Source organism: Natator depressus, chromosome 22, assembly GCF_965152275.1.
Source record: "Natator depressus isolate rNatDep1 chromosome 22, rNatDep2.hap1, whole genome shotgun sequence".
NCBI lineage: Eukaryota > Metazoa > Chordata > Testudines > Cheloniidae > Natator > Natator depressus.
Genome location: NC_134255.1, coordinates 11,761,798 through 11,787,375, shown reverse-complemented (window position 1 = coordinate 11,787,375; position 25,578 = coordinate 11,761,798). Strand labels below are relative to the sequence as shown.

The following is a 25,578-nucleotide window of genomic DNA, read 5'->3' as shown; positions in this document are numbered from 1 at the left end:
TGGCCCACCCACCTTCTACACCACCCTGTGGAGCTGGCTGGCAGCAGATGGGACGAGCTGAGCTCGCAGCACTTTGCAAAAGGACGGTGTGGCGTACACGTGTCCCCCTCGGGGGGAGAGCTGGGGGGAAGGATTGTGCCTCCTGAGTGTGTGCGTATGCTCAGTGTGGGCCAGTGCTTTTGACAGAACAGTCTGGTCTGGAATGTTTCACGCTCTGTCACGCAGAAGGAGCACAATGGATCAATCAGGGGTTCAAACCCAGAGACGGTCTGGCACCGCTGATTCTGCCACTTCCCAAAGCAGGAGCTCACAGACAAGTGCCCTGCTGTCTTTGTGGTATTTGCTGAGGTGTATGCACAGGGGCATGTTCCCTGCTCGAGGCGCTGGCAGCCTTGTTCAGATCCAAACAGAAATGGGCCAGACAGAGATACGGCTTGGCGAGCCAGTGTGAGCGGGATGAATTTTAAGAATGGTGCCGCTCTAATAATCTTTGTTGGGCGACTTTGTGGGCAGACTGTGCTTGGAGGAGGGTTTTGGTGGAGGGGGAGAGAGCGAGAGAGAGAGATGACATGTGCAAGAAGCAGAGGGGAGATATTTGTTTGCCAAGTGGAAAAGCTGTTTTTGGTGGAGGGAGGAGGATTTATTTTTAGGCATCTAAGGGGAAACGACAAACAATGGAGGGTGGGAAAACCTCCCAGCGTGTGTCTATGTAAGTGATGGATAGGCTGAGTGAACTAATGTCATTAACCCCCCCCCGGACTAAGGAATACTACATTGCGGATGCGTCCGAGGACCAGGTGTTCGTGTGTGTCAGCCACAGTAACAACTGCACCAACCTCTACATCTCAGAAGCAGAAGGCCTGAAGTTTTCTCTGTCTTTAGAAAATGTGCTGTACTATAGCCCTGGAGGGGCGGGCAGTGATACCCTGGTCAGGTAAGGAGGGCTGGGCTGGCTTGATGGGACTCCCGGGCTAGGTGGCTTGAGGAACTCAAGATGAGAGAGGATGCAACATAGTGGGTTAGCAGGTAATGAGCATTTAACGTCACAGCTCCCTAAAAGGTAGGCATTATGCCCATTTTACAGAGGAGGTGGAGTTGTTAAGTGGTTCATCCAAGATGACAGAAGTTAGTAGTAGAGCTGGGATTAGATCTCAGGAGTTCTGGGCTCCCGCTCCTATGTTTAGACCAGGTCCTTAGGTGTAACTCCATTGATAGGTGCCGACTTCTACTCGCGCCAGTGGGCGCTCGACTCCCCTCCCCCCCGCCCCGACTCCACCCCTGCCCTGCCCCCTCCTGCCCTGCCCCGCTTCCATTCCAACCCCTTCCCCAAAGTCCCCGCCCCAACTCCGCCCCCTCCCTGCACCTATTCCAACTCTTTCCCCAAATCCCCACCCCGGCCCTGCCTTCTCCCCTGAGCGCACCACATTCCCACTCCTCCCCGCTCCCTCCCAGGGCTTGCTACGTGGCCCGGCCGCAAGCACTGGGAGGTAGGTGGAGGAGCGGGGACTTGGCGCGCTCAGGGGAGGAGGCGGAGGAGGAGGTGAGGTGGGACCGAGGGGGTGGGGAGGGGAGCTTGGCTGCCGGTGGGTACAGAGCACCCATTAATTTTTCCCCGTGGGTGCTCCAGCCCCGGAGCACCCATGGCGTCGGCGCCTATGACTCCATTGTGTTAATGGTGTAAGATCAGCGTGAGTGAGCGGAGCATTACTCCCTCTCTCAGTCTGAAGAACCTACACTATGAGGAAGGTACAGAGAGGCTGGGGCTTCTTTTTACTGGGGGCTTTGAGGTGACTCAGTAGAAGCATTTGATGAAAGGGCTCAGTATAGTTGACAGAGGTAAATTAGTCACTCTCGCTCAGTAAATTGGCTTTCCATGCTTTGTTTGATCTGGTTATTTCTCTGAGGAGAGAGGTCCCTCATGTTGAACGTACCTGCGCGTTCTCCCCCAGAATCCCAGCGCTTACTGCAGTTAACCAAACGACCCACATGTGCGTGCCGTTGCAGGTATTTTGCCAACGAGCCTTTTGCAGACTTCCACCGTGTCGAGGGTGTCAGAGGAGTGTACATCGCCACCCTGATAAACGGCTCGTTCAGCGAAGAGAACATGAGGTCTGTCATCACCTTTGACAAAGGTGGAACCTGGGAATTCCTGCAGGCTCCAGCGTATACGGGTTATGGAGAAAAAATAGATTGTGAGGTAACAATGAGCAAAACCTGGTGTTTGCAGGAGGGAGGGAGCATTTTTAACCTTGTTTCCCCTGTTGGGTCAGTCATTAACCATTTGCTCCCTTGGAAGGATCAGTGCAAGAATGAAAAGGAAAAGAAAGATGACAAAAATGAAAATGTAATCTGTTTTATGAAATATCCGGTCATCAGTCCCCGTGGTACAGACTGTGGTTGAATGATCATTTTAAAGGGAATTAGATTACAAACAGGAAGGATTACAAAATTAGATTACAAACAGGCTTAAGTACCCTACAGTACTAAAAGTGTCTGAGGATCTTGTCAGACAGGACCTTGGTTTGATGTTGCGGTCAGAATGATGGCACCTCCAGCAGCCCCCAGCATCATGCTGGAGCACTGGATCAGTACTGGGGCTAGAGTCTTTCCACTCATGTCCCTAGCCGGCTGGTTACAGGAGGCCGATGTTAGCCCTGATTGTTGATGAAGCTCCTGTGTGTCTATTGTAAAGAAAGGAAATGCCTGTTACAACAGAGTCGGTTGAAAGGATCTGAGGTGGTACCAGTTTGAAGACATTGTGGGTGTACTCCCGGCCCTGTTGAAGTCAGTGACAAAACTTCCATTGACGTCAGCAGGGCCAGGATTCCACCTGTTGTCTCCATATCAAATCACACAGATGCTAAAAATATAGGGCTCGATGTCGCTTAGCATGGGGTAAGAGGGTTTAAGGAGCAACCTGTCTTTGTGAATCCTGTGTATGGATGGATGTACTCTGTCTTTTTGGAGAGCCCAAGCCCTGCTCCCCTGCCGGCTTCACTGCCAAGTCTAGCCCCCCCAGTTCGGGGCTGGGCACAAGAACCTGGCGTGGGGAAGTGGCTTGATGCACTGGACAAGCATGACATATTTAAAAGGCCTCCTCATTGTGAAAGTCTCTTAAACATGAAGCAGATTAAACTGGACAATAGAACACTTTCTGTGTGTCTGTTAGTGGCTTTTTGATTACAGTGCTGGGAGTTTTTTTCCCTTGTGTTCTTTGGGATTTTTTTTCTTCCAAATGTAGCTTTTAATTAATGTTTTGAAGGTCACAGTTTTTCTAGGCGTTGTAAAGATTACAGTGGAGGCCCCTTTTATTTTTTTTATTATTCAGAAGAAATAAATGATATGTTTAGTTACATTTTGCAGGGCACTGAAAAAACCCAGAACACATCCCCTGTCAAAGGAATTTCATCGTAAGAGTTCACTTTCGGCAGATTTTACATCCTATAATCTTATTGGTTTTTGCCTTTTCTATGGTGGTGTCTTTATAGTATCTGAGCACCTCATGTAGACCTGTGAATTTATCCTCACAACGCCCCTGTGAGGTAGGGAAGCATTCTTCCTCTTCTTCTAGATGGGGAAATTGAGGCATGGAGGTTTGTGATGTTAGTTCCTGGGGGAGTTCAGTGCACAGTCTTGGGCCAGTTCTCTCTTCTGTATAGACAAGCGTTACCCTTATTGAAGAGATTTCCATTTTGCCAGAGGAGTAAAACTTTCCATGGTGGTCTTCATACTGGATCCTTAGTGGGTCTTTTAGATATCCTGGGCCCAGGCCATTGCATGCCTTGAAGGACCAAGACCATGAACTTGATTTGATATTCTGTGGGAGCTCAGTGTGGGAAGTGGACGGCAGGTGTGATGTGCTCGTGATACCTTGAGGTGACACGCTGCAGTGGGCTGTACCAACTGGAGTTTCTTAAACACTGAAGGCTTTATGCGCAGATATATCACCTTGCTGTAGTCAAGCTGATATGGTGACCAAGGTTTCTTCTCTACCTTATGAGGGTGTTGGGAGGTTGAAATTTACAAAGGTTTGGGAAGCATTTTGAGATGCTCACATAGGATCATGGCACATGAAATGCCTTTTACGCTAGCAAGTGGCATAGTGTGTTTTTTCTATTCCAGTTTTCAAAGGGCTGCTCTCTTCATCTGGCCCAGCGACTGAGTCAGCTGCTTAACTTCCAGTTGCGTAGGATGCCCATTCTCTCCAAAGAATCTGCTCCAGGGCTGATCATTGCCACAGGTATATTTTCCTCAAGTGCCTGATCCTGTGAGTACTGTCTTCAGTCCTTGTTGACTTGCAGGCCTTCAGCACGTTGCGGGTTGGAGCCATTGCATCTATGAAAAACATTGCGACAAAAAAATCAATTAAAATATGAATTTTGCAATCCTTTGTCCTCAGCACGCCTCATATAATTATTACTGCATATAAATTTCACCACCCTATTGCTGGAGGTAGAAACCCATTACACGCTTTGTAATCTGTGCCTGCCTCTCTCAAAATGAAGGCTTTTAAAAAACATACAGGGACTCATCTCTGACTCACTATTCTATTGCGGAAGGCTTGCTCTGTTGAACATTTCAAACAGAGCCGATTTAATCTGGCCACCTTACCTTGATGTGGTTTTCCTGCTTGCTTTTAAAACCTGTAATCATCTTTTAAAACTTATTTAAAATAACTCATAGATAGTGTGAAAAATCAACTCCTCAAAAACAACTCATTTGATTACAAGTTAAAAAATAGCTCAGAGAGAGCTGAGTTTGTTTTAAGAAACATCAAGAAAAATGACGCTCTCGTTCTCTTAGGCTCAGTTGGCAAGAATATGGCAAGCAAAACGAACGTGTACGTTTCAAGCAGTGCAGGAGCAAGGTGGAGAGAGGTAAGGATGCCATTTGCGTTGAACCTGCATGGCGGTTTGGCCAAGAAGGCACCTCCGTGGGGCAAGCATTGCTATGTTAGTCTGTAACTATTATATACAGTATGTTATGTATTAAAGGTGACCGACACATCCTTAATTCAAGCACAAACCAAGTAGCTTTCGTTGAAATGTGCTGAAAGCCCTAGAAATGGAATTAAAAAGGGCTTTGAGCGTCCAACCGATGTTTCCTGGTCCTACTTACTCTGACAGGTGCTATTATTCTGGTGATGTCATTTCAACCATAGAAGGGCTTGGAACAGTAGAAAGCACCAGATTTCTCTTTCTGTATTGCACGGTTCTGCGAGACGTTTTCCAAGTGTGTTAAAGATGCCCACATGTACCATAGGTATGCAAAGCATCATTTATTAAAATAATTAAAAACCATATAAAAATTGGGAAAACTAAACAATATAGAGTTAAAATCTGGCACACCATACAGCTAGAGCCTTCTGTGGCTGAACTTACCAAGACCAGCATGATGCAGCTGAACCATCAGCCAGAGTGGGTGGTTAGGAGGGTTGGCCTTGTGTTAAAGGCAGTGAACTCAGAAGATCTGCATTCAGTTCCTAGCTCTGCAACAGACTCCTTGCTTGCAAACTTGGTCAAGTCACTTAGTCAAGAGAGATTAAACTTCAGTCCCCATCTGCAAAGAGAGACAGTATAGTTTCCTCTGTTTTTCTTGTCTCTCTAGAGAGCAAACTCTTTGGGGCAGTACCTAACATAGTGGAGACCTGATGTCAGGTGGCACCTCTAGGTGCCAATGTAATGGAAATAATAATAATAGCACATACTGGGGCATCACTGAAGATTGCTGAGTTCAGGGGACGCAGGGAAGCGAGAATAATGTTTGCATTCCTCTTGCGCTTAGTGCTGTTTTCATCTGGATTTTCAGAGGCATCAGACATGTTGGATTAAAGCTTTCGATGTACCTATTTATATGTCTTCTATGTTTGAGTGCTGCCCTCTTAAAATGCAGACAAAACTCAGAGAAAAGCCAGTGCTTTCTGCCTGTTTGAATGGCTGAGAAACCCCTTGGCACCTTCCAGTGGAATGAGATGTTGTTCTCAGTTTACGGGTGTTGAATGTTCTTTACTGACTGGGTGTTCTGGTCTGTGGCATGGTTTGTGGTCTGTCTGTACATTTTGCTGTTAGTGTAATATGGTGTTTCAACATCTGTAAACTGTTTAATCCTGTGAATAAAACGGCCTCCTTTTCCTCCCCGTAAATGCTGTGCGGTTTGGTTAACATTTGGGCTGCTGGGGCAGCAGTGGGAACATGCCGCTGTTTTTGTTATTGCCGAGATACAACCTTGTCCAAAGAACCCCTGTCCTTGAAAGCATGTACATATCAAAGATTCAACCTAGGAAAGGCAATGGGGGAGCCATGTTTCTTCACGTAGGAGCTTCTGGGGTGACGTGGAAGTGTTTGATCTTTAAAAGCGAGATAGCCACATGCGTGCTTCCTGTTCTGACTTGACCTTGCACGGGGAGGGCTCCATGTAAAAGTACAAGGTAAAAATGTGATGAGCAAGAGGGAGCTTTAGTTCACAAGACCCTGGCTTCTGAGTTTCTTGTTGGGATTGTCTAAATCTTCCTCTTGGTGCAAAGAGGGGAGCAGAAGGGGAATGACTCAGCACTTTCGAGTTTGCAGCTGTGCAGGAGTGACCTCGGTTTCTGCCTCTCGGTTTTGGCAAGCAGCTGTGTGAAAATCATCTGCTCCAGCCTGGAAAGCCTAGCGGTCTGTCGAATGCTGGTATTGTTTCAAAACAGAGCTGCGGGTGGGACTGACACACGACAGTTCTTCTTCCCATGATGGATGTGTGAACTGGCTGATGGACCATTTAACATGTGGTTTCCAAGCACCCTTTGGTTTCTTAGTATTGAAGAAACCTCACAGACTCAAACATAAAACTGGCTGAAATCCTGGGAAACCAACCATCCTCCACTCAGCTCACCGGAAGGTTTGCAAACATAACAAACTGCTCTACATTTTGTTTACACCAGTGCAGCTCCTCTCACTTCGGTGACGTTATTCCTGATTTCCACCAGTTTAAGTGAGAGGAGAATAAGGGTCCAGGGTCCTATTCTGCTCTTGGTTACAGCTGTGCAAGTTCAGAGTAACTCTCCTGCGGACTAGATAATACTTGGTTCTGCCATGAGTGCAGGGGACTGGACTGGAACAGGGGTTTTCATCCTTTTTCTCTCTGAGGCCCCCCCAACATGCTGTAAAAACTCCATGGCCCACCTGTGCCACAATAACTCTTTTTCTGCATATCCAGCAGATTTTTAAAAGCCGTGGCTGACATTAGGGGGTAGCAAGCAGGGAAATTGTCTGGGGGCCCCCGCAAAGCTAAGTTGCTCAGGCTTCAGCTTGAGCCTAGGGTAGTGGGGCTCGGGCTCCAATGCGTCTAACGCTGGTCCTGCTTTCTGGTCTATTTTGATGGCCCCCCTGAAACCTGCTCGCGGCCCCCCAGTGGGCCCCGGACCCCTGGTTGAGAACCACTGGACGAGATGATCTGTCGAGGTCCCTTCCAGTCCGATGATTCCAGTTGACCCTAGACCACAGCCTGTAAACACTTGAGTCTCTATTGCCGAAGCCCAGGAGACCTGAAAGTCAGCACAGTTCAAATACCCAGTTCATATAGAGCGTGTTTTATACCAAGGATTTCAGCCCTGATTCAGCAAAGCTTCAATGGGACTTCAATACACGATGAATATACTTAAGGACTCAGATGAACGAGAGCCTTTGTGGTTATATTTTATTGTTCATATGATGCTTTATAACCTCATATCCAAGCCACCTCAACATTCTCTCATTAAGCTCCCCGTGTCGGTGTTTCTTTTCTCAGGCACTGTCCGGACCCCATTACTACACTTGGGGTGACCATGGTGGCATTCTCGTAGCAATAACGCAGGGCACAGAGACAGACCAGCTCAAGTAAGTTACTGGGGTGGATGGGTTTTCTTTCAAACTGCCTGACAGAAGCAGATGACTTCCCAAGAGATGTGAGCCAACAAAAACAATAGACTAGCAAGTGACCCCTTGATTTTGCCCTTAACATATCCTTGATATGCTAATCCATCACCCTCTCCCCTGCCCCTTTCTAAAAATTTTAAAGAAACTTCTCACTAGTGGAACAGGAATAGGCTGAGGTATACAGGATATCTATTTGTGGTACAGTGCTGTATTTCCATGGCTCTGCCTTATTCTTCACTGTTCTCTCTTTGCCTTGCTGCTTATATGGCCCCTATAGTCAAAGTGTCTGAGTGCGTGACCAACACTACAGGCTTTATGCTCACAGGCCTCTACGAGGTGAGATGGCATTATCCCTGTTTTACAGATGGGAAACTGAGGCACTGGGCCATTAAGTGTCCCACAGGAGATCCCTGGCAGAGCTAGAAATTGAACCAAGATCACTGGAACTCTAACCCAGTGCTTTAACCCCAAGTACATCCTTCCATTTTGCAATAGGGCAATTCCATTGACTTCAGTGGAGGTACGCTGTTGCAACGCAGTGGCGGGTCAGCCCCCGTCCAATAGAACTGGACTGCGTATGAGGGTTTGTCACATTGCCACACTTTGGACTAGGATATATATATTTTTTAGGATTTTTTTTTTTTTTTTAAACACACATCCCCAACTTGTCAGGGACAGAGCTATATATTACGATGGAACCGAGGAAAGGGTTTTTTAAATTATTGTTTTGATTTTACACATTCCCCATTTTCTCCCCTGTACAATCCCAGTCTCCCCTGGCTTTTACATGCATGCCTGAGACCCCAAATATTTAACACCCGCCGTTGACAGTGGGTCATTGAGCATGTAATTACTATGCTCGCTCTACCGGCATAGGGACTGATCCTGCAAGCATTTGCTCGTGTGTGGGTGGTCCCTCAGAAGCCTTGGGGGCAGCTAGCATGAGCAAGGGTTACTTGCATGCATAACAGCTTGCAGGATCAGTTTACAGCCCACCGTTTTAGATAACTGCAAAGAGATGTGGGAGAAGTCTAGCCTATTTTCTCCCGAATGCCATTAAATGCTTTGGCTTAATTTCCCTTGTTTTTCTTTTTGCACTGGAAGGGCTGCTTTTCTCAGCTGTTCTGACAGTGAACTAACTTAAGAGCTTAACTTAAATATTATACAGGAAAGGTTTCAACATGACTAAGAGCATGGATTCCTACAGAAGTTAAATATGCTACAGAGATGTACATTGAAAGGGAGCATCCTCTCTGAGATAGCTTTGGTGTCCAAAAAGTTAGGCCCAAAACTTAGTCTATGATATGAGCATCACTGTTGTGTCAAGGAAGCACATGTGTTGCCTCATACCAATGTCCCTTGGCTGCTTCGGGGTCAGTCTCTCTTAAAAAGGTCAGAGAGCCCTGTAGGGAATTTGCATCTGGTTCACATCTGTGGTGTTGGGAAACCAACTACCATCTACAGAGCAGCTTCTGCCACGTTCTTCCTTTTGTGCACAGACTCTCACAAGCTTTGGCTTTTCTCACTGACAGAATTTTAAGCCACATAGTTGCAAGCAGCTGTCACTGTCCTATTACATACATGTGCAGGTGTATCTATGAAAAAAAGATATCGTCCAGATAAAGTATGCAGCTGCTTGTTTCTGTTTCGTGATGAGTGTGGTCCGGTAGACTTGGAATTGAGAAATCTGGCTTCTAATCCTGGCTCTATCACTGACCTTGAGCAAGTCACATCTCTTTGTGCCTCAGTTTCCCTACCTGCAGAAGGGGGCTAATGACACTGATCTTTCTTAGTAAAGCACTTTGAGATCTATGGATGGAAAAGCCAAGTGTTACTAGTCATGACCATGACCTTAGTAAGGTTTTGAAAGTACCTGGTTTTGTGTAAATTTAGAAATGAGCAAATAAATCCCAACCAGGAGGCCACCAGGAGTTTATTTGCAGCAGTCCCACCGTCCTTGTCTCTCCCCCTCTAGGTACAGCACAAATGAAGGGGAAACCTGGAAAACATTCACTTTCTCGGAGAAACCGGTATTTGTGTATGGACTTCTGACCGAGCCGGGGGAGAAGAGCACTGTGTTCACCATCTTCGGCTCCTATAAGGAGAACGGCCACAGCTGGCTGATACTGCAGATCAACACCACTGACGTGCTTGGTAAGGGACCTGGTGTACTAATGTGGCATTGAGGTTTGCACGTACAGCGTCTGTTTTATCCCAACGCCTTGCTTTTCAAACACATGGGTGTCTGTCCATTCATTGAAAAGCAGCAGATCCCTGCAACTTCCCCCATTGACTATTAATGTGGGGACAAGTAGGGCCTTTAAAAGTTCATGTACTCATGGGCTCTTATCGCTTATCTGCTGAGAGGGAGAAAGAGGAAGTACAACCTAGTCACCTGAGTGCAACGATAACGTTTTCAAAAGCACCTAACTCACTTACGGGCGTTAGTCCTGTTTTCAAAAGTAACTTAGGAGCCCAAGTCTCATTGAAAGTCAAGTCAGCTCTTCAGCAGGGCTCTGCAAGGCTTGAGGGCGCCACCCACATGGTCCTTTTTGCAGGCTCAGAGCCTAAGGGTATGTCTACACTGCAATAAAAACCCTTGCCACCTAATGGCAGAGCCCGGGTCAGTTGACTCGGGCTCACAGGGCTTGGGCTGTACAGCTAAAAACAGCAGTGTAGACATTTGGGCTTGGGCTGAGACCCACCCCCCTTTGCAGGGTCTCAAATCTCAGGCTCCAGCTCAAGCCTGAAAATCCACACTGAAGTTTTATAGTCCTGTGAGCCTGAGTCAGCTGAGCCAGGCCAGCGGCAGCCTGTGCCAGAAGTCTTTCATTGCAGTGTAGACGTACCCTAAGAGAGGCTCACCTTCAGAAGCCAGGAACTTCAGTGATACTGTTCCTCTTCCTCAGGTTCTGTGCCCCTTCATGCCCATTGACGGAATTTTTAGATTGAAATGCTCGCCAAGGACATTTGCATTTTTCCTCTGTAGCTAAAATCTCCTCTCAGGGAATTGAAGGATTTTAAAAAGGGAAAACAACAACAAAACACCCCAACAACCCACTTCTGAAAGCCAGGCCAATGAATGATTTATAACCAATTTCAGCTTTGATTGTGCAGCAGCATTTTAATCAAAGGACAGTTACGCTTGGCAGAGGAATTTGCCTGACTAAAATTTATAACCGATTCCCTTGATGTTTTGTTATAAATGGATCTGTTTGGGGATCAGATTGACTTCATTTAAGTAAGTCGTTGCAAATGCACTGTCATTGCTTTGGAGTCGTTTATTGCCTTCTGTCACCGAACATCTCTCCTCTTCCCTACGCTGTGCGTCTTGAATCGGAATAGTCTCTCTTTTTCTATTTGTTTTGGGCAAGTGGGTCCTACTCCACTGATTCCTATGGAGCGACCCCTGATTCCCCCTGGTGTGAAAGAGAGGGAAAACTGGCTCCCTAAGAGGATTTCAGCGACTACCAACTTTGTCCGGAACTGAGCAGTTAACCTGGAGGAAGTGGAAAGGCTGCCTTGGCAAGCCTTTGAGCTAGCCAGTTCCCTCTTTTAAACCCAAGGCATCAAAGGTATTAAATGCAACTCTTTCTCCGCAGCACCGGGCCTGTAAACTGGGCTTGGAATCTGCGGACTCAGCAGGGCATGGTGGAGAGGAATCCCACTGCATACTGCCACCAGAGCACTGAGACCTGGGAATCACCTCCTTCCCCCTGCCCGCCTGCTCTGTAGGGCGAAGCCTCAGAAATCCATGTAGCAACAGATCTTCTAGTCCATAAATCCATGCTAAGAGCCTGCTCTGCAGCACACAAAATGTGCTCATATCCCCTGTATGGGCTTCTGGGAGCCCTTTATATTGTGAAACCCCAGCACCCCAGAGAGAGGGGCGGAGTATGTGGGAATCAGTGACGTTAGCCTGAGGTGCTGTTCTTGGGATAGAAGCGGCAGGGAATGTGAATGTTCATATGATGTAACTCAGGCTCCTGAAAAGACAAAACACTAGGCCTGATTCTCCACAGCTTTGCACCTTGTGTGGTTATTGGCAGCTGTGGAAAGATTAAAATGCTAGCAGATCAACTGGCTTCCAGCAGTGGTTAGTATCTTCAGCCCCCCAGCATCTTGCACCCATTCTGCACGGGGGTAAAAGACGACTCCCGATACAAGGACAGAGGAAAATCAGGCCCCCTCTTTTTAAATCTCAAGTCTGGGGTATGTAGGTCATGGTGACTTTTTTTATTTAACCCAAGCATGTCATTTATCATAGGCGTCCCTTGCACAGAAAACGATTACAAACTGTGGTCACCCTCCGATGAGCGAGGTAATGAGTGCTTACTGGGGCATAAGACAGTTTTCAAAAGGAGGACTCCTCATGCGACTTGCTTCAATGGGGAAGATTTTGATAGACCAGTTATGGTCTCCAACTGCTCATGTACAAGAGAAGACTTTGAATGGTAAGTACCAATTAATTCCCTTTAGTCTGGGTTGTTATTCAGTTATAAATATCAGTAACTAACAACAGTGAGCAAACAAACAGATCCAATTTATTTATCTCTTTGTATCTATGGCCTGGTTTTATAGCAAAGAACAGGCTAAATAGACTGAAAACATTCTTTCATTACTAGGAGGTAAGAGGTTTCATTCATGTCTTTGAAGCACTTTGAGAGACTCTGAAAGGTGCAATAGAAAAGCAAAGTATTATTACGGCATCACCTCTCCCTTAAAATGGATGATTTCCAATGACAGAGAGCTACTATAGAAAAGCTAAGAGACCATTTAACAAGATGGATGTGATTGGCACCGCTATGTAATTTTATTTTTAATTTAGATATCAGTGAAACTAAACAGCTGTCAGGATAAAGGAGCTTTGCTTTGACAATCGCATGTAAAGGTTATTTGTTGATGTGTGAATTGTTGGGCAGGGGCCAGATTTTTATAAAGAGTTCTGTTCCCTGTTAGGCACCTAAATAAGGAATAATGATGAATTTGGTTAGAACTGGTCAGAAGGGAAATAAGGACTGTGGGATTGGTTTCCAGTTTTGCAACTAACTCATTGTGTAAGCTTGGACAGGTCACTTGACCAGTTTGTGCCTCGGTTTACCCATCTGTAAAATTAAGATAATGTAACAATAATGCTTTTATCTAGCACTTTTTTGCATAGATTGCAAAGGAGGTAAGCATCATTACAGTAGAACTTTGGAGTTACGAACACCTCGGGAATGGAGGTTGTTCGTAACTCTGAAATGTTCATAACTCTGAACAAAACGTTATGGTTCTTTCAAAAGTTTACAACTGAACATTGACTTAATACAGCTCTGAAACTTTACTATGCAGAAGCAAAATGCTGCTTTCCATTTTTTTTTTTTAGTAGTTTATGTTTATCACAGTACTGTACTCGTTTAATTTTTTTGGGTGGGTGGGGTCTCTGCTGCTGCCTGATTGTGTACTTCCAGTTCCAAATTAGGTATGTGGTTGACTGGTCAGTTCCTAACTCTCGTGTTCGTAACTCTGAGGTTCTACTGCATTCCCATTGTACAGATGGGAAACTGAGGCACAGGGACTTGCCCAACGTCACCCAGTAATCCTGTGGCAGAGTTGGGCATGGAAACCGGGTATCTGGAATCCCAGTCCAGTGCTGGCACCCATGCCCTAATGTGTTTTGATGATAGTGAGGTTTAATTACTTAATGCATGCAAAATGTTTTGAGGTTTTTTGATACAAGCTGCTGTCTGATGTCAAAACATTGTTATTAATTTGAATGTTACCATTAATGGTTTTCCCAACACATTGTGTTTCTAACAGTGTTGCAAAGAATACATGAAAGTAGCAATATAACTTGATAGCATTTCCTTTTCCCCCCCCCTCTGCCCGCAGTGATTTTGGTTTTAAACTGAGCGATGACTTATCATTAGAAGTTTGCATCCCTGATCCCGAATTTGCTGGGAAACCATATTCCCCACCTGTGCCTTGTCCCGTTGGCTCAACTTATAGAAAGACTAGAGGGTACGTACTGCACATGGGCAAGAAACTTGTCTTTTCAAATTATTATTATGTATTTGCATTACTGTAGCTCCTTGGACCCCCAAGTCAGACCCCCATGGTGCTAGGTGCTGTACAAACGCAGAACAAAAAGAGGGTTCCTACCCCGAGGAGTTTACAATCTAAGTTTTTGAAATTTATTTGAATGGTATTAAAAGAAGGATCAAATTAATAAGTGATTAAGGGGAATGCACCCATGGAGTACACAATATAATGTGATTTATCAACACCCTTAATTCTAAATCCGACAAGAGCCGGTTGGTTGCACATGAGAGTATGCTAGCTTTTTCCTTTAAGAAATGAATGTGTGTGTGTGTATATATATATATATATTCCAGCTACCGCAAGATCTCTGGGGACACCTGTGTAGGAGGAGACATCGAATCACGGCTAGAAGGGGAACTGGTGCCATGTCCTCTAGCAGGTAAGTCTCTGTGGGAGCATTGCCACCCTGGTGGCTTCCTTGCAAAGTCTGTGTTCCTTTCACTGCCTGTTTAGGGACTATCCACAGATTCCCGTGAGGCTCTCAGAAATCTGAGAAAGGTAATGGAACTGCATCTGAAATATCTGAGCACGTAAAAAGTCTTTTCTTCCTTCTGGGTCCCTTATGCAGTTTTTGAGGGTTTAGCCTTGCTCACACTGGAGTCAGTGAGAGTTTCTGACATGGGAGCAGGTTTGAATTTACACTCTTAAGTGACATGGAGTTTGGATGCCCCAACTCCACTTGATTGGGTGTCAGAGTAAGGGCTCAATTCCACATGGTGCTAAACACCCTTTGTTCACTGAGGGGAGCTGAAGACATGAAAATAGGTGAGAACTGGGAACCAAACTCCTCCATGATTTCCTGACTCATACTGTAGTAGGTTTAGAATAAGATTAAAACAGAACAAATAGAGCAAGAATTCTACCTCTCCATCCCTTTACCGAGCCTGCAGAGCCCCCAGACAGCCACGGCTCCCCGTCCTGCCCCCACTGAGTCTGATGGCCATTTGGGGCTTTCTGTGCCCATGCGGGGCAAAATGTATGCCTTAGCACTTCAGTGGTGTGAGCCAGACAAGTCACACGAATATATCGCCTCCTCCCCTTCTCTTTCCAGACATGAGGGCCCTGCAGTGATCTCATTCACCCATGTGCTGCCAACGTAATTAGCATTCCGGTCATTAGAGCCTTAATTGAATCTTGCGTCATGCGCAATGTGATTAATGTGCAAGAGAGAGAGGGGGAGAGGTATCTGCAAGGGAGAAGGTACAGCATGATCCAAAGCAAGCCAAAATCAATGGGAGTTATTCTCTTGGTGTCAATCAAGATCCCCTACTCTTTTCCCTCCCTCTGTCCAGCCCCCAGCCTGACTGGTGTCTTAGGGAAGGGCCGAGTGGTAATCAGAGAGGCATGAAATGTTCTCTACAGGACCAGACCTCACCTGGTTTGGGATTTTGGTACAGACTTCCGTGCCTAGGACCCCCAGTCCTGGGCCAGGACCCCGTTGTGCTAGGTGTTGTACAAAACAGACGGATGGTCCCCAAGTTCTTACGTGTTAAGTATTTATGTTACATTAGACCCCAAAGACGCCAATTGGGATCTATCGACTTAAGCACTTTTATGGCTCGCAAACATTTAATGCATTTAGGCTCCAGAGAAAGCACTTGGACAATTTTTTTTTTTTTTTTGGTGAATGTTTTGAGCTGGTTAATTTTTTTTTTTTAATAAAATTTAACATTATAAATAAAAGAAAGAACCTACTTTTGCAATTTTCAGCCTCTTTTTCCACCAATCTGAATAAATAATAGTGGTAATAATTTCCTTTCACTTTTGTGGGTGAGCTACAGAAATCTATGGCTAGTGACATACACCAATTAAAATCTTCTCTCTCCAGAAACAAGGGCCTGAGTCTCATTTATGATAAGGTCCTAACTGTGTGGTTTTGGTCAGAAATGAAGAAGACCCCATTTATTCCCCTTATCCCCAAGGGAACTCGTGGGAAAAGGCTTCTACATAAATATTTCTCTGTACCTCTAGAAGAGAATGAGTTTATTCTGTATGCCACGCGCTACTCCATCCACCGGTACGATCTCTCTTCTGGAATCAGCGAGGAGTTGCCTCTAACTGGATTGCGAGGGGCAGTGGCTCTGGACTTTGATTACGACCACAACTGTTTGTACTGGGCAGATGTGACGCTTGACATTATACAGGTGAGCGGGGTTCTGGGCAGTCCCTGCTTAGCACAATGCTCTGGGATGTTTTCCTAGAAGAGCGTATACCTTGTGTGATATAGTAGCCGAGTGGATTGAGCAGTGGACTGGGATTCAGGAGACTGGGGTACTGTTCCTGCCACTGGCCTGCTGGGTGACCTTAGGTAAATTGCTTCACGTTCATGTGCCTCAGTTTGCCAATCTGTAAAATGGAGAGAATGCTACTGACCTCCTTTGTAGAGTGCTTTAAGGTCTGTTGATGAGAAGCCCTGTATAAGAGTGAAGCATCCTTATTATTAATGAAAAACACAGCCGTAGCCAGGACGGAGCTATGTTTTTCTGTCTTTGAGACCCTCATGTAACCCATCTTAGAAGGGCTAGTCTGGTCATGAATGTCCTTTAGGTTCTAAGGGCCAGATCCTGAGCTGGTGTAAATGACTTTACATTGATTTATACCAGCGGAGGATCTGGCCCTGTATATCTGATTTGTAAGATAGCAGCTACTTAAAGACAGATTTCAGAGTAGCAGCCGTGTTAGTCTGTATCTGCAAAAAGAAAAGGAGTTCTTGTGGCACCTTAGAGACTAACAAATTTATCTGAGCATAAACTTTAGTGGGCTACAGCCCACTTCATAGGATGCATAGAATGGAACATATAGTAAGAAGGTATATATATACATACAGAGAAGGTGGAAGTTGCCATACAAACTGTAAGAGGCTAATTAATTAAGATGATGATTATTATAATAATTAGTCTCTTACAGTTTGAAGGCAACTTCCACCTTCTCTGTATGTATCTATCTTCCTTCTTCCTACATGTTCCATTCTATGCATCCAGTGCTGTAGCCCACAAAAACTTATGCTCTAATAAATTTGTTAGTCTCTAAGGTGCTACAAGTCCTCCTGTTCTTTTTGCAGCTACTGAAAATGATAAGAGGAAAAAGTTAATAATTATTTTAAGCCACATGAGAGGATTTCATTGGTTAAACCCCAGGTTGGGAATTTTCTACTGAAGCAGAGAACCTTCTACCGAGGTGGAGAAGTTAAATTGAGTTAGTCTTGTCCTTGTGGGTGAGACCTTGAAAACCATTACAAAGCACTTTTCAAAGCGCCTATCTTCTGCTCTGAATGGAAGTGAAGGGTGGCACATATCACAAGAGGAGTATTTTCCCCTTTAGCCAAAAACGTCTCCTATTCCCTCTCTTGTGCTGGACACCTGTTTATCTCCTGGCCTCCCTACATCCCCAGAAATGGATGTATCTCAGGGGAGCTGTAATAGATATGCTTTGCAATGCAAATACTGCTGGTAGGTTTTTCTCGTTAGCGGCTCCTTTGCTAATTCCCCACCCCGAACAGCTGAGTGCACTAACCTTGATACTTAGAATTTTCTATTTATTTGTTTGTTTTAGCGTCTTTGTCTAAACGGCAGCTCTGGACAGGAGATAATCATTAGCACTGGCCTAGAAACAGTGGAAGCGTTGGCCTTTGAACCTCTCAGTCAGTTGCTTTACTGGGTGAACGCTGGTATTCCAAAAATTGAGGTATGTCTGCAACCGATCTTCATGATAGCAGGTAGCGGTAACCACATTGCTGTGTGTTTAGCAGGCCTTCAATCCGTTGCACCATGTGTAGCTTTGAGTCCCCATTCCTGGAGGATGGTTGTGGGGGGGCAGCTGAATGTTGGCTGACATATTAGGGACAGTAAGGCCATCCAGCCTTCTCATCCAAGGGCTTATTGCAACTACTCATGCATAAGGCAGAGTAGAATTCAGCCTTTTATATTTAAAATGGAAGATCAGTGAATTACAAAATGCATTTACCAAGGAATGACGCTCCACCATCGGTAATCATATAGGCATCAAAAGCTGCAGTAAGATGGCTAGTGAGGGACATAGACTGAATATCCAGCCAGACTGTCTTATGAACCTAAGTAGAGATCAATCTGCTTGGTGCTCGATCTGCAAGGAGACTACATCCCTTTAGGATTTGCTATGAATGATGATGGTAGAGGGCTTACACTGTAAATCAGTTTGACACTTTCAGATCCATATGACACATTCAGGGAAGGCTGAACAGTCCAAAAAGGGATTCACAAGTATGCTCATAAATAAACATGCAAGTTTGCTCTGTTGTTGATCACCAGTATTTGGATAACTGCTGGTTCCTTCAGGAAAACAGCGGTGAACCGTGAAAAGATGCACGAACGTTATCACAAAAGCTTACTCCCCCCCAAATTTTGTGCATCACTTGGATCACTCTTACTCCCCCCAAATTTTGTGCATCACTCTTCCTCATTCTCCTAGTTAAAAATTTTACTCATCCAGTCAGTGAGCAGAAACAATATCGTGGTTTATGGTTGGTGACAAATTACAGACTGCAAATGGTTCAAATGAAGAGTTCCCAGCAGAGCCCATAGACTCAAATTTGCTTGCGTAACCTGTTCTTCAACTACTGCCCAATAACAAGCACACTCGTCAAAATTAAGGACAAGTTGTGAGCGACTGGCAAACATAAGGGATAAATTTGTCAGGTAATTTACCTGCATCAGGTTATTTGAACGGCATTAAATGGAACAATTTCCTCTCTGTCATGTGGCAGGATAGAATTAGCTACACATAGTGCATTACGGCAGTAAGCAATTTGTTCAGCAATGTGGAAATCACATAAGTAAATGAAGCCCATAAACTTTTATCACTTGCCTTAAGATAACTGTTTGTCAAGTATGTATGCGTTGAACTGTCATTTGCTAAGTGGTTGTAATTAAATGCTCCAGAATTTCATTTAATTTTAAACAATGCAATTGCTCTTCATATTGCAAACAAAAACCACCCACCTCTACATCTTGTTCTAGGTTGCCAACCCAGATGGAGACTTGCGATTTACTGTTCTGAATTCCTCTGTACTCGAACGACCCAGAGCTCTAGCTTTGGTGCCTAAAGAAGGGTGAGTAGGACCTATCTGTGAATAGTCGTGTTAATTTGTATTAAAACCAACCAAGTCAATCCAGCACTTTTCATCAGTACTAAATTCATACCAGATCAACGTAGTGCGCTCCTCCGTGTGCTGTTTTGAAAGCTGTTTCCCTGCGTGGCTCTTTCTCACCTAAATACTATGATCTGGGTAACTGGGCTTCGGTTTGATTGAGATTGGGAGCAATTTTCCATTTCCCTCACAATAACGTTGCCTTGGTAAGAACCGGCAAAGCTGCCAATGGTTATGCAGTAGAGGAGGCAGAATACTGGTCTCTTCAGTGGAAGTATGTGAGAAGTTGACCTTTTCGAAACTGACTGTTTGCTGAATCACTTCTTTACTTGTGGTTCATGTGATATTTAAACACAGTCCTGGAGCCTTGATATTCCCCCTGCCAGGTGCATTCCATTGAATTCCATTGAGTTCCTGTTATAAAGACATACTCTTTCTGCGAGATAGGATTTAAAGAGTGGAGTTCACTGTTTCGTGTGGACACCTGTTTAGATGAGGCCTTGTATTATTATTTTAAATTAACTCTGCTTATGGACATAATCAGGTTGATGTTCTGGACAGACTGGGGAGACTCTAGACCTGGCATTTACAGAAGCGATATGGATGGTTCGTCGGCCAGTTGCATTGTCTCTGAAGGAGTGAGATGGCCAAATGGCATTTCTGTGGATGATCACTGGATCTATTGGACGGAAGCCTATATGGATAGAATCGAGAGGATTGATTTCAATGGGATGCAGAGATCTGTGATACTGGATAGTCTTCCTCATCCCTATGCTATTGCTGTATTTAAGGTATTTATACAGTGTGTGTGGAGATAAGTATAGTAGATATAGGGGCTCAGCCCAAACTGCCCAGTTTGGGACTGAAACTGTGATAGACACTGAGCTGTGTTGGGAGGCCCCAAGCTCACCATGAACTCTGACCCAGTTCACCAAATGGTTTGCAACCGTAACGCACACACATGGCTTTTGTTTCAGGTTCTGCACAGGTCCAGTTTTAAGCCTTTGTTAGCTTCTTTCCTTTGGACTTAAGAAACATTCTGACAATCCTGTTCTGAGATTCGTAGGTTTGAGAGCCGCAGTAATCTGGATAATCTTTGGCTAACATCTCTGAGATGTCTGTCTGCTTATCTGAACCCAGCTTCATGTTTGTGCTTCACTAATTCTTGTTTGTACTGCTGTGTCCATGCAAGCAGACACGAGCAAGCAGGGGCTGGGACTCAGAAGGCCTGGGTTCTGTTCCAGACCCTGCTGTTGACTCACTTTATGACTCCATTGGGAAAGTCATTGAACCCCAATACAATCCTACTTTCCCCATCTATAAAATGGGGGTAATGACACTGACCCAGCCTTGCCGAGCGTTTTGAAGCCACATGAAGAGCAATAGATAAGTGCAAAGTAGTGTTAGCGGTCTGTGAAACCTTAGGGGGCACAGGCAGCCGCCATGCAAAATATTACCCTCGGTTTTCAGTTGAAACTGACTTTATGAAATTGGTCTTCTGCACTGGCTAGTTGGATGAAAAATCAGGATTAACTGGGAGTTCCTGATCTGTAGATCCTCCTTCAAATCCTGAATTTGGAAAAGAATAGGTTTGCAGAGGTCATGTTATTTGCCTGTCTCCACCAAAGCATGGACTAAGGAACAAAGCTTGTGTTTCAGAATGAAATCTACTGGAATGATTGGTCGCAGCTGAGTATTTTTAGAGCATCTAAATACAGTGGGTCGAGAATGGAGATTTTAGTTGGTCGATTAAATGGGATCATGGATATGAAAATCTTCTACAGAGGAAAGACAACAGGTAATGTGGAGTGTTTGTAAAGACCTTTTCTAAGTAGACTGTACGCAGAGGTTTTCAAAAGCCATCTAGGGTGTTTGGCTGCTTAATTCCCATTGAATGGGGTTTGGGAGTCTGTCCATCTTAACTGCTTATATGGTCCCCCATCACCATAGTATCTGAGTGCGTCACCATCTTTAATGTATTTTATCCCCAGAACACCCTGAGGTAGGGAAGAGCTGTTATCCCATTGTACAGATGAAGAAGTGAGGCACAGAGGGAGGGAAATCACCCAGGGGGGGTTGGCAAAGCAGGGAATTGTGCCGAGGTCTCCAAAGTCCAGGCTAGTGCCCTAACCACTGGACCATCCTTCCTCAAATTTTTTGAGTCCAAATACATCCAAATTCCTTAGGTGACTTTGCAGCTCTCAGCCATAGAACTAAGCGTTGTCTATCTTTTGTGAATGAGGCTTGCTGATGGTAAATTTCAGCAAGATAGATGTACATTGTGATCTCTTTATCACATTTCAGCTTTAAAATCCTAAAATCTCTCTGTCACCTCGAGGTTGCTGGTTTGAGTCCAGTGCAGGTCTGGTTAGGTAGCAGTTGTTACTATCCGACAGCTCCTTGGTGACCTACATGAAAGGGGATTTGTTGGGTCTCAGACTAAAGGGCAGGTGTGCACTCATTACAAAACCACCGGCCTTGCTGGAGCCCATGTTGACAGTTCCAAGCGGAGAGGTCAGGGACTGAACGGGCTTTGAGAGTGAACTGTCTTTAGATGAAACAGTAGCACGAATATTTAGAGTTCAGAGCCTGTGACTGAGAGGCCTCCAGATGGCTTAGAATGAATTTAAAGTACCATCTTAAAATGAGCCCACCCGAGCAGAAAGTCAGTGACCCCTTAGTTTCCAGGAGATGCTGTGGACTTCATCTGATCCTTCTGAAACAAAAGGCCGTTCAGTTGTGTTTAAGCCTCAGCAGGTGCTCAGCCTGATCAGGAGGCCGTTAAGTGCCGATTAACTGGCCCATAAGTCGCTGTGTTTTCTGAAATGCTCTTGTTAGCATGGAAGCTGCTGATGAGAAGCCCCTGCTTCCTCCCTGACTCTTGAATGAGGTTTATTAGCGAGCCTTTGGAAAGAAATGCTTCCTGGGGTGGCCTTCAGAAGGGTCTCCAGGACGGTGCTTCTCGACCCTTTCCAGGCTGCCACAACTTATGAGGACAGGAAGAAGTTTTGGGACCCTCTGCAGGGTTTTTTTGCCTTCCCTCTGCAGCATGAATCGTAGGGTTAGAAGGGACCGCTTGCCAGAATGATCTGGGTTTATCTCCATCAGTTTCCTGGCATTGCAGGGTCCTCGGGCATTGGTGCACCTCGGTCCCTCCTATTCTCTGCCTGTGACACATAATAGTCTTCGCGCCTGTGGGCTGTAATCCTTCGGTCTCATTTTCGCTGTTGAGTTTAGTGTGTTTGTGGTTGGTAGTTTTGGTGGCCTGTGATATGCAGGAGGTCAGACTTCACAATTTGGTGGTTCCTTCTGGTCTTAAGCTCTACGACTCTTCCCATCAAGCGCTTAAGAAATGGAGGGTGGTCCCGAGCCCTAGTTGAAACTTGTGTTCTAGGGAATTAAATTAAATCTTCCCCAAGCTCAAGCGAGAGAGCACTGCATTCTCAGTGTTGGTTTATTATTAATTATTATTTATTTGTATTGTAGCCGTGGCTAGAAGCCTCCCTCGTAGACAAAGACCCCGTTGTGCTAGGCGCTGTACAAACACAAAATAAAAACATAGTTTCTGTCCCAAAGAGCGTGGTTTGACTTCGCCATCTCATTTGAGGCGAGGAAAAAACCTCCAGTCAATTATTCATATTTCACGACTATATAAGGCAGCGGGGGATCTGCTTGGTGTTTACTTATTAATCTGAAAACCGCCTCTCACTAGGATCGAAGGGCCTGATCTAGTGGGGCACTGAGCGTGCATTCAAGCCTCATTGAAGTCAGTGGGTGTGGAGGGCTCTTGGCATCTCCCAAGGCCAGACTCAATACGTAACCAAGTGAAGCTGACACCCAGGTGCCCAGAGAGCCTGCGTAGCAGCCTGAATCAAGGGGATGATGAGAGATGTGATGTCAGATTCCCTGCCCTGTACTGCAGTGCCAGATAGTTACCGTGTTCCCTCCTGACAGGGCGGAATGCCTGCATCACCAAGCCTTGCAGTTTGTTGTGTTTGCCCAAATCAAACAACAGCAGAAGCTGCAAGTGTCCTGAGGGAGTCTCCAGCAGCGTGCTCCCATCAGGGGAAGTGAAGTGTGATTGTCCACATAGATACGTGATGAAGAACAACACCTGCATCAAGGAAGGTAAAACCCTATTTAACTCCTGCTGCTATTTAATCCTGAAAAATGATAAATTCCTTCGTTGGGAGATAGGTCAGCTTGACTTTACTTTTTGACCAGCAGTTTAAAGCTTAGAAAGAGCGACGAACACTTGGCAAAGATAGGTTTCTGAGTAGCAGCCGTGTTAGTCTGTATCCACAAAAAGAAAAGGAGTACTTGCGGCACCTTAGAGACTAACCAATTTATTTGAGCATAAGCCTTTGTGAGCTACAGCTCACTTCATCGGATGCATGATGAATGGATGAAGTGATGCATCCGATGAAGTGAGCTGTAGCTCACGAAAGCTTATGCTCAAATAAATTTGTTAGTCTCTAAGGTGCCACAAGTCCTCCTTTTCTTTTGGCAAAGATAATGGTGCTGTGCCTAATTGTAGCTTGTTTGTTTGTTTTTCTTAAACACACGCTGGGCACTAGATAACACCTGTCTGCCTAACCAGTATAGATGCTTCAACGGGAATTGCATCAACAGCATTTGGCAGTGTGACAACGATAACGATTGCGGAGACATGAGTGATGAGAAGAATTGCCGTAAGTGTCCTTCTGTGGTCACTTTGTGTATGCGTCCTGATCGGTAATCATTTATCAAGCCTGCCTGGGGAGCAAAATGCTTCCACCAGTGATGGAGAGGGGATTAGTAATAATGAATATGGTCTTTCCACCCTTCCTACAAGCCCTTGTGGCGTGGTATATCCTAATGAAGCTAGTTCAGATACATTCAAGGAGAAAGCCATCCTCTGAATGAAAATCAGACAAAGAGCCCAATGAGCTTATGAAGGGAAGAAACAGCCATCTGGCCGAGTTGTCCCCAAGTCATAGAGGTGTGGCTCAGCCCATTACAGAAACAGGGCCAGGTTCAAAGTTAGGACCTGGATTTGGATCCGAACGTCAAGCAACTGAACAATAAGACAATAAAGTCCAGGCCAAACCGTCTCCCCAGGCTTAGTTGCTCCTAAGGTTCCTAACTGATGGCTGCTTAGACTCAAGGTCCCCCAAGTCAGGCCAAGCCAGCCGTGAAACCAAATTCCTCATCTTTTCTTCTCTCCGGTTGGAGGGCACTTTCTCCAGGTGTGGTATTGCAGTGTGGAACTGGTTTCAGTCCCATCTCCAGGTCAGACCATTAAGCCCTTACTGCCCTGAACTAGGAGAAATTCATCCAGCACATAGCCAGAATCTGTAGCAAGAATAGCTCCGAGGAAGCTCTTTCCCTCCATGTTATTCCCCTTGCTTTTATTTTAACATGCGAGTTTGGGTCAGGGCAGAATTATGTAATTGGTGGCCTTGAAATCTCTCTCTTCTTTCCCTCCCTCCCCCGCCTTGTTTTAGCCACAACAGTCTGTGATAGCGAGACTCAGTTCCGCTGCCAGGGCTCGGGGACCTGCATCCCGCTGTCCTATAAATGTGACCTGGAGGACGACTGTGGAGATAACAGTGATGAAAGCCACTGCGGTAAGCGTGATAAGGAGCGAGCTGTTTGTCTCAGTTGAATGTCCTTTCCCTTCCCCCCCTTAGGAAGAATATCACTGTTCTCTCCACCAGGCAGGGGGTAAGCCTGCCCGGATGGAGGCAGGGGAAGGCAGCATCTCTGGCTCTCAGGAGATCACTGAAGGGGACCCACCTTGCTGCACTGTCCAGGGCTTGCTAGCCCCTCCCTGGATGCCGTCAGGCAGCTAGTGCAGATGTGGTCCGGGGAGGGGATGAGATGCATAGGACAAAGGAGCAATAAAGTGCAATGACAGCCCATATCCACCCCACCCGAGGCATGACGCCTTGAGTTGGCAGGTAGGCGCTGATATCAGATGTTCCCAGCTCCCTTCACCTGCCATGCACATCTGCCATAAAACAAAATAATCGGGCAGGGATTAAAAATTATACTCATGCAGCTTCTGAGAGTTGATGTGTTCGGTCTTGGAGCAGGGTAAAAACACAGCTGCCTCAAGGCACCCAGACAGGCTAGACAGCTCCAAGGTCTGGTATTTCCTAAAGCCATTGGGGCTACAAATTCAAGTGCTGCAACAGTAGGTTCCCCTTCACCCTCCCCCAGTTGCTTCGTACTGGTAAGAAATCCTTGGCCATTTAGCAAGTTCATGGCTGCACATCATGAGCACAGTAATAGCAGGGTTAGGACTCAGCCTCCTGCATTAACAGCACAGGCTCCTAACCGAAAGGGGAGTCTCCATTAGTTGTATGCAGTCTAGGGTGCATGGCACAGTGTCGAGCAGCTCCACCTCCATCCAGCAGGGGGCAGTGGTGCAGGCACACACTAGCCAGTTCTTTGTAGCACTTCCTCAGGAGCTCAGAATCCCTAATTTCAAAG

General features: G+C 45.7%; 1 protein-coding gene and 1 long non-coding RNA gene across 4 annotated transcripts in view; one reads left to right on the top strand and one right to left on the bottom strand.

Annotated features, from left to right (window-relative positions):
- The window catches only part of SORL1 (sortilin related receptor 1), a 99,654-nt gene that overhangs the window by 34,553 nt on the left and 39,523 nt on the right, over positions 1 to 25,578 (top strand). For all 3 annotated transcript variants that reach the window (XM_074936847.1, XM_074936846.1, XM_074936845.1), the window contains exons 8-24: positions 765 to 934; positions 2,005 to 2,197; positions 4,123 to 4,240; positions 4,804 to 4,877; positions 7,765 to 7,853; positions 9,868 to 10,046; positions 12,160 to 12,346; positions 13,767 to 13,895; positions 14,270 to 14,355; positions 15,948 to 16,120; positions 17,529 to 17,660; positions 18,971 to 19,062; positions 19,646 to 19,892; positions 20,761 to 20,899; positions 23,056 to 23,229; positions 23,679 to 23,792; positions 24,588 to 24,710. In XM_074936847.1, coding sequence (XP_074792948.1) covers positions 765 to 934; positions 2,005 to 2,197; positions 4,123 to 4,240; positions 4,804 to 4,877; positions 7,765 to 7,853; positions 9,868 to 10,046; positions 12,160 to 12,346; positions 13,767 to 13,895; positions 14,270 to 14,355; positions 15,948 to 16,120; positions 17,529 to 17,660; positions 18,971 to 19,062; positions 19,646 to 19,892; positions 20,761 to 20,899; positions 23,056 to 23,229; positions 23,679 to 23,792; positions 24,588 to 24,710 — 2,419 coding nt within the window. The remainder of the gene's footprint in view (positions 1 to 764; positions 935 to 2,004; positions 2,198 to 4,122; positions 4,241 to 4,803; positions 4,878 to 7,764; positions 7,854 to 9,867; positions 10,047 to 12,159; positions 12,347 to 13,766; positions 13,896 to 14,269; positions 14,356 to 15,947; positions 16,121 to 17,528; positions 17,661 to 18,970; positions 19,063 to 19,645; positions 19,893 to 20,760; positions 20,900 to 23,055; positions 23,230 to 23,678; positions 23,793 to 24,587; positions 24,711 to 25,578) is intronic.
- Positions 2,537 to 25,578, bottom strand: part of LOC141976071 (uncharacterized) — a 199,652-nt gene continuing 176,610 nt past the window's right edge. The window contains exon 3 of the long non-coding RNA XR_012636065.1: positions 2,537 to 4,335. This is a non-coding gene — a long non-coding RNA (uncharacterized LOC141976071). The remainder of the gene's footprint in view (positions 4,336 to 25,578) is intronic.